This window comes from Anneissia japonica, unplaced genomic scaffold, assembly GCF_011630105.1.
Source record: "Anneissia japonica isolate Jap-2015-1 unplaced genomic scaffold, ASM1163010v1 scaffold165_len1371125_cov188, whole genome shotgun sequence".
NCBI classification, from domain to species: Eukaryota; Metazoa; Echinodermata; class Crinoidea; order Comatulida; family Comatulidae; genus Anneissia; species Anneissia japonica.
In genome coordinates this window covers 1044809-1053353 of record NW_022697648.1, presented here as the reverse complement: position 1 = coordinate 1053353, position 8545 = coordinate 1044809, and the positions used below count along the sequence as shown (strand labels likewise).

The 8545-nt window shown below is 35.0% G+C and overlaps 1 protein-coding gene across 7 annotated transcripts in view; it reads left to right on the top strand.

Moving 5' to 3' along the window:
• The window catches only part of LOC117102297 (prominin-1-A-like), a 61005-nt gene extending 55812 nt beyond the window's left edge, over positions 1-5193 (top strand). For 2 of the 7 annotated variants that reach the window (XM_033242557.1, XM_033242552.1), the window contains 3 exons: positions 1929-1985; positions 3815-3899; positions 4714-4852. In XM_033242557.1, the coding sequence (XP_033098448.1) occupies positions 1929-1985; positions 3815-3897 (140 nt within the window). In that variant the 3' untranslated portion in view covers positions 3898-3899; positions 4714-4852. Of the gene's footprint in view, positions 1-1928; positions 1986-3814; positions 3934-4713 lie in introns of all 7 variants that reach the window. The other 5 variants (XM_033242555.1, XM_033242551.1, XM_033242558.1 and 2 more) reach the window with 3 other exon arrangements.
• Positions 5194-8545: the final 3352 nt, after the last annotated feature.

Here is an 8545-nt window from a genome sequence, read left to right as displayed (position 1 = left end):
TTTGGTGATGATGCTGAAGATATTGTTACAAACTGCCTGTATCCTTGGTCAGTCGAGGTCAACTAACATACACCAATGTAAATTGACCTTGATACAACAACTGCAGTTCTAACTAAAAATTGGCTTATGATGAGAATCTCAATTATGGTGAAAGTGAGTTATTAAAAATTATTTGATTTCAAAATGAACTGAACCAGAAATTTTATAACAAGATTTGTTATCAGTTTGTTTATGTTCACACAAACATTCTTATTCTTCTGTCTGTTGATTCTTGTATTTTGAAAGGAAATTTGAATAAAAGTTCATTGTTTTTAAAAGGTTGATTATTTTTCTGACTTGGTGATGGCTAAAAAACTTTGGCGTAAATGTATGGACATAGGTTGAGGGTGCGAGCTCGGGCTGTGAGACAGGTTGTTGGGTGGGGGGGGGGCGGTATAGCAAATTGTATGGCAGCAAATTAGATCCACTAAGTGAGTTCAAATACCTAAAATCACCATTAAGTTTTCATTGGAATATGGATTTAGTCCTGTGTTCTCAATTTTCGCATCCCCTTCCCCCAGGATGAATAGTTTAGGCCCCTGTAAGAGAGAGAGAGGGAGATAAAAGAGTGAAGCTAAAGGAAATTTACCAATATTTTGAAGAAATTTCAAACCCGCTGAGAAAGGTCAATTATCACGAAAAGTGGCATTGTTAAACCAAGGTACCAACAATATTATAGTTTTTTGCTAGTATACAGTAGTATATGTAATAATTTTACATACTGTACAATAATAGCATGATTGTTCTGTCTGAAATTTATTATTCTTTTCTATATTTTAAATGTGCATGTACAAAATACTTGCATGCTTCTAGATGGGTAGTCTTTTGTGAAAATACCTGTAGCATTGTTCTGCAGATGCTTTATGATATTTAGCTTAATAGTTTGGCTTTGGTTATGTTTCTGAATACTTTGTGGTGTATGCTAGATTTTTTTTGTTTTGTTTATAGAATTGTTTGTTTAGCAAAATTATTCTGATTTCTGATCCACATAGCATGTTAATACAGTGTATCCATATGTTGTAATTCAGTGTTTGTAATAATAATTTGCATAATTTATCTCTGTAAACGTAAGGTGGAGTGATGGGAGAAATAGTAAAGTGCTCCAAGTCAATTACTTTACAACAAGTTTGCCAAAATTTGAGGTGGGAGGGGGAGTACAATTTCCGTGCTCCTATAGGTCCATATTCGCAATTATTTCTTCTAGATGTGTAAAAGAGACAGTCCCCCCCCCCACCTGCCTAATCTTGCATCCACCCCAGCCTTCCAAGACATTTCCCTTGCTGTTAAATGCCTTGAATATATTTGTATGGTTGGTTGGTTGCTTGCACTTGTGTTTGCTCCTGATGATGATATAACTTATGTTGAAGTATTGAATCCCAACACGATCATGTGTATTTCAATACATGGAGTATATATTATACTTTCTTAAATGTGTGTACATGTTTGCTATTTGTTGATCTAGTACAGAGAACTTCTTTCCTGTTTCTTCACTGCTTTACTGCTTTACTTTTTGATGTGTCTATTATCCGTATCTACTTTTCAAGGAACATTGACTTTGTATCTTATAGTTTTATGTTATTTAATTTCCAGCTTTATATCGAAATTGAAAAAAATGTACCTTACAATACTAAAAAGCAATTAACAATAATTAAAACACAGTTCAATGTAAATAGTTTGACAAAAACAGGATAAAACAAACTTTTATAATAGAGCTATACAAAATAATATCAATTCTAAATTGCTTGATATATATGAAGATTGAAGGGTTTTTATTCGCAGAAGTGATTGTCATATTTATTCTGTATTTAAATGACCTTTTTTGTTTACAGGTTAGATTTTTAAATTGACATTGCTAATTATGTATTTGTTTACCTGTTGTTTGTTTTCAGACCGTCATTCTCCTCTACCCCCCTATAGCAGAATGCCGGATGCATATGATGATAATGGTACAATACATTCACCATTTATTATGCTTCATATTTATTAGAAAAACAAAGTCTTTTATTACTTTGGTGCGGGGGAGTTATGGGAACTATCATTTCCTTCACAGGTAGATTAAAAGTACATTAGCAAAGGTGATAATGACAGTCATAATAAAATACCTAAAGCTTGTAAACACTATCAAATTTTCTTTGACAAAAAACTGTTTTTAATTTGTATGCCCATATATAGTCATGATGTGCCTATACATGGTCATGATGTGATGTCATCATGACCATATTTAGGCATGTCACATGTGTCAAATAAAATTTGATAGTCTGAAGAGGACTTTACAGTTCCTGCGGTAACTAATACATTAGAATATATGGGCATTAGATGTTGTCCCTCTACACCCTCTGTACACCTTCCTCAACACCAACATTCTACTTATACTCAACTACCCCTCTTAATCTTACACCCCTTCCATCCTATTATTCTTTTCCTCCTCATTCTTATTTCTCCTATTCTTCAATTCTCTCCTTCCATTTACCTTCTCTCTCCTTTTGCTATTGGCTCAGTTTGCCAACAGGGGGTCCATCAACTCGAAAAACAGTGGGGGGTCAAACTTATTTGAAAATGTCCTTTCTACATTAGAATTCACTGAAATAAAATGATGTTTGTATTGATCTCTTTTCATTGCTTTTCATGTTAAGTTATACAGTATAGTATTCTAGTTACAAACATGCTAAATGATAATGTATTATAAATTAGCTTTAAAGTATAAATAAGAGGGTAAAATAAGCGCATTGGAAGTAGTACGGAGTAAAATAACTGGTGGAGGGTAAGTATGGATTATTAGGAGGTTAAAAATCCCTGGTGAATGATAATAGGCCCTTCCGCAGTGTCAGGCGAAATACGCGCCAGGAACAATGCCAGGAATACGCGCATGTCTCACCAAAACACGTGTTGTCCCACACGCGCATGCGTTTGCGTATGTTTTTACAATGCTGAGTCACTTTGCGGGCTTAGCACATGTCTCTGGTGCCGGCGCTGCTGGTGAATGTTACTGTACATTAGGGTAGTTTGGGGTAAAAAGAGTCGATTGGAAGACTACAATGAACCCTTCCACTACTAGTCCCGTCCCTTGGATATTATTGCAAGGTCCTACAAAAGAAATGCGTACATGTACATAACATATCCGTTTTGTGGGACATACGTGTTTGTAAGACACGCACGTATTCCTGCCCTGTTGTGATTGGTCAGTTCAGGTGGATTAACACGCCTGCAAAGTCCATTGGGTGGTGTAGGGTAGAACAATCCTTTTGAATGGGACATTTGGGTGGTGTACTATAAGATATCGGAGTTGGGTAAAATAATCTGTATAGTTATATCAAGATGCATTTGTGTGTAAAGTTAAATGATAGGTCAATTCTTTACCACATCCCATTGACTTTCATTGTAGATTTCCAGCCTTTACATAAACAATAACTTTCTAGTGCATTGATTCTGTTATTTACTTATCACAATGCTGGATTGCACACCGCATAATACAACTGCAGCAATTCTAACCTAACTTGAATTGTTCATTCTTGCCACGTTTCAATCAGATTGCCCAAAATGATTTATTTATTTATTCCGAAATTAGAGCAAACGAATTAAACAAAGACGAAAGCGCCTGGACATTTCCAGATATTGTCCGCCCTGATTGAAACGTTGCAACCAACGCAATTTATTTCTGCTATCCTTATTTCACGCTTTTCAGAATGTCGATCATTATTATACTCATTATTTTCATTTGTTTCTCATATAACATGCTTGAATATTTTGTTCAATTATCCTTTCATTTATAACTTAGAATCTGACGATGATATTTATTTTCCCATTGCGAACGGCATGCCAATGAGGAGAACAAAGCACAACCGCCGTGGTAAACTATGAAAGTGTGTAGAACAATTCATTTTCCAGTCTTTTGTGGTATAATGTTTTGTACTATTTTTACATTAATAATAGATTTGGGAAGTTTATTTGAGTAGGCCTGTTATTTGAAATATACTTTGTTTGAATATATACTTCGTGGGGCAAAATGGGATCCGCCATTGATAATATTTTATGTGTTTGCTTTCGTCATCAGTAATGTCCTTATAAGGCTAGGCATTTATCTTCCATTGTTTATCAGTCTAATTCTGCCTTAAGTCATCGATTCATGTATCAACCTACCATTAATTATCGCTTCCAATTTCATTCCATTTTAGTATATTGTTCTACATTATTTACATTGATGCTCGTTAGTTTTAGTCGCCAGGCAGTACGGCCCTAAAACATTCATCTTACAAGAAACGAAACGCTGAATTGCGTGATTGCTTGCAGTATTAGGCCTATACCATTGCTCTTCACTTTCACATGCGCTTACTTTACACGATGACCATTTAACCGGCCGGGAAATCGGATGACCCTATGAGCCAATATTTATATTAAATTCTGCCCTTGACCCTAGTGTGGGTGTGCGTGTGATAGCCTATGTGAATTTGATGTAATTTTGTAATTAAAATATATATTGTATGAAAAACAGACGATATATTATGCATCCCAGTGGTTTGTTTGCATACCTAGACCTTCGGCATAGCAATGCACAGTTGAAATCAACGAAATATGGAGAGTGACGTCATAATTTGCAAAACAGTAGTAATGACGTGCCATCATATTTTTTTTTGTTCTCATCCGATGAACTAACTTTTACTTTACTAATTATTACAGGTGGTCGTCGACCGATGAGTGCCGTGTATCCGTCACATTATGGACACCCACCGCCCCGCCCACAACCAAAACCAAAGCGTTACAGCGATATGTACGAGCATAATTATCAAACTGAAGATTATATGTAAATAGGCCTATAAGAGATGACGTCATGAAAATATGTTGCACTTTCTGACTGCTGATATTAGTGTGTATTTTTTGACTTCTTAGATTTTATTTTAGTTTTATCTGTCTCCAATGTTTTTAACTATATTTTAAGTAAGCCCTAAGACAATGAATGGTGTAATTTTATATTAATGTAGTGTGTATGTTCATTATTTATTTATTAAATATTTGACAAAACACAGTGAAATGTGGTGTGAAAATGGAACCTTGGGTCAAAGGCCAAAACAAAATTGGGTACTTCTATGTTGATTTTATGTGCGTCCTATCATGATCAACATAAAACAGAATGAGTAAAAAATAAATACTTTTATTACATCTTTGTTCTGTTTTTTTATTTTATTTTTTTTATTTCTTTATCTTTTACACTGGGAAAACCTGTTCAGTAGCATATCTACTGTTCTCCCACGGGGCCCAGTACAAAAAGTCAACAATAACATTCACAATTCATTAAAACAAGCAACATACATAAACCAGAAAAAATACATTAACATCCGGATCATAACATATTTAAAATTGTTAAAATAATATAAGATCAATACAAACATTTATAAATATATTTAGAGAAATACAGCAGCAAAAATGGCTAGATATTAAATTATTATTATTATTATTATTATTATTATTATTATTATTACCAGTATTACCATTATTATTATTATTACATACTATTATTATTAGAATTAAACGTTTTGCTGCCCCTGTAGGCAAGCCACTTCCTCACAGAATCGGTCCGACATTTGAGGAATGACAAATGTCCCCGAAGAGCTGGCCCTAGTCCGATGGTTGTGAAGTCTACCTACAGGGGTAGAACGGTAAACATTTATGTCTAAAATATAGGCTACGCAGATTGACAGTATCTCCATGGATTATACCGCTGCTCAAGTCAGGATCGTCAGTATAGGAAGTACAGTAAAAGCAGTAGAATCTTGATAGGCTATTACGTCATTTGCGCAGATTGACAATAGAGAGCTTTCGAATTATGCGGCGGCGACGCTAGAACGGATTTACTCATCCATGCGTGACCGTCCTACGTTCTCTGCGCACACAACATAGATTTGGTCAATAATATGGGGTGCTGTATTTGAATATATTAAAAATGTACTGTCTGATAAATTCAATTTTGTATTTCAGTAAATTAATTTGTATATTTAAGTAAGATTATGTTAACTGAAAATTAAAAATTTTTAATGAGAAAACTAAGTCCTGTCAATAACGCAGTTAAGTAAAACATCCTTTATTCTTGTCCAAGGCCATAGACTTTTAAATTGACTGGGGCAGCCAGTTTTACAGACTGACATTTGCTGTAAAATGTAAAAATCAGCGAAAACTATTTGTTCGATCTGCTTTTTGTTTGAAGTTATATACTCATTTTATCCTTTTATATGAGCCAAATTTCGGGGGTGGGGGCGCCACGAAAGTGAACAGGCGGTTTTGATGTGTATGTGGGAGGGTACGCTAGCTTGTTTTCCCCCATCCTCCCTGCACCTGTAGATACGCTACTGTCTGCATTAAATTATTATTATTATTATTATTATTATTATTATTATTATTATTATTATTATTTATTATTATTATTATTATTATTATTACCAGTATTACCATTATTATTATTATTATTATTACATACTATTATTATTAGAATTAAACGTTTTGCTGCCCCTGTAGGCAAACCACCTCCTCACAGATTCGGTCCGACATTTGAGGAATGACAAATGTCCCGAAGAGCTGGCCCTAGTCCGATGGTTGTGAAGTCTACCTACAGGGGTAGAACGGTAAACATTTATGTCTAAAATATAGGCTACGCAGATTGACAGTATCTCCATGGATTATACCGCTGCTCAAGTCAGGATCGTCAGTATAGGAAGTACAGTAAAAGCAGTAGAATCTTGATAGGCTATTACGTCATTTGCGCAGATTGACAATAGAGAGCTTTCGAATTATGCGGCGGCGACGCTAGAACGGATTTACTCATCCATGCGTGACCGTCCTACGTTCTCTGCGCACACAACATAGATTTGGTCAATAATATGGGGTGCTGTATTTGAATATATTAAAAATGTACTGTCTGATAAATTCAATTTTGTATTTCAGTAAATTAATTTGTATATTTAAGTAAGATTATGTTAACTGAAAATTAAAAATTTTTAATGAGAAAACTAAGTCCTGTCAATAACGCAGTTAAGTAAAACATCCTTTATTCTTGTCCAAGGCCATAGACTTTTAAATTGACTGGGGCAGCCAGTTTTACAGACTGACATTTGCTGTAAAATGTAAAAATCAGCGAAAACTATTTGTTCGATCTGCTTTTTGTTTGAAGTTATATACTCATTTTATCCTTTTATATGAGCCAAATTTCGGGGGTGGGGGCGCCACGAAAGTGAACAGGCGGTTTTGATGTGTATGTGGGAGGGTACGCTAGCTTGTTTTCCCCCATCCTCCCTGCACCTGTAGATACGCTACTGTCTGCACATTCATTGTTCCATGTTAATGCTCTCAAAACATGCCACTGTTGCAATGCTAATGTTATTATGTCACCCACGCGCGTGTATACGGTGCACGGTGGATTCGTACCTAGATTTGGCGTTTTTTTAAGATGGTTTAAATATTGTTTACATTGAGTGGTCTACAGGCAGATTGGCCTTTGAATAATAGACAACAACGCAGTACAGAGTTTTATGCTGCTGTATCAAGAATAGATTGTGAATAAAAGATGAATATTGAAAATGTACTGTTGGCGGTCTTTTGTTTCGCGTAACAAAATAGATTAGGAATATTTACTTGTATGGAATCAACACGGGGAAAAAATTAGAAATACTGTACAGAAAATGGAATTTTCCGGAGTGTCAATCAAATCCAACAGACCAATCAGAACAGAGCCTGGAACATGCGCACATACCGAAAAATACGTACGTACGTTTGCGCCCGCGCAATTCACATTTCTATCGGAGTTTTCGCTTCAGTGAAATCGGTAGCTCGAACTGTTTCTAGTTTATGCGAAGCAAAAAATATGCACAACTAATCACAGCTCAGGAAGCGAACCGACGCTTTCTTTTCGCTCAAATAAATTCGCCTAGTGGAAAACAGGCTAAAGAAGCGGGATTTACACTGACGAACTCGTCTAATGCCATAAAAAAAAAAAACAGTCAACCATTGGTCTAAAAAAAACATGTTTCTTGTTATTGCTCTTTTCATCTAAAAAAAATAAAATAAAAACAAATATGTAATTTAAGATTTAAAAATTTCTTTTCCTTTTTTTTCCCTTTTTTTTTTTGCGAACATTAGGCCTAGATGGGCTTCATTTGGGGGGGGGGCTACTTTTCAAAATGAGTACTGTAAATTTTTCGAATTTGTAATATTAAACAATAAATACGGCCACTGTAACATCAATCTGTATCATGGAGTAGGTTATATTTAAGTGACATTAAATCACCTAAACTACAGTATAAAACAAGCTTGTTTTTAATTTACAGTATTTTGTTTTTTGAAATTCATGTACAGTGTACTGTACTGTACTAGCTCGAAAAGAATTCTATGCTATCTTGAAAAGAAGCCATGGGCTTCTTTTCAAGATGGGCTTCTTTTCGAGACTAATTTTGCAAACTAAAGAGTTGGGCTTCAATTCGAGGTTTTACGGTAGTTCTGATTCTCCAAATAAAATAAATTTAAC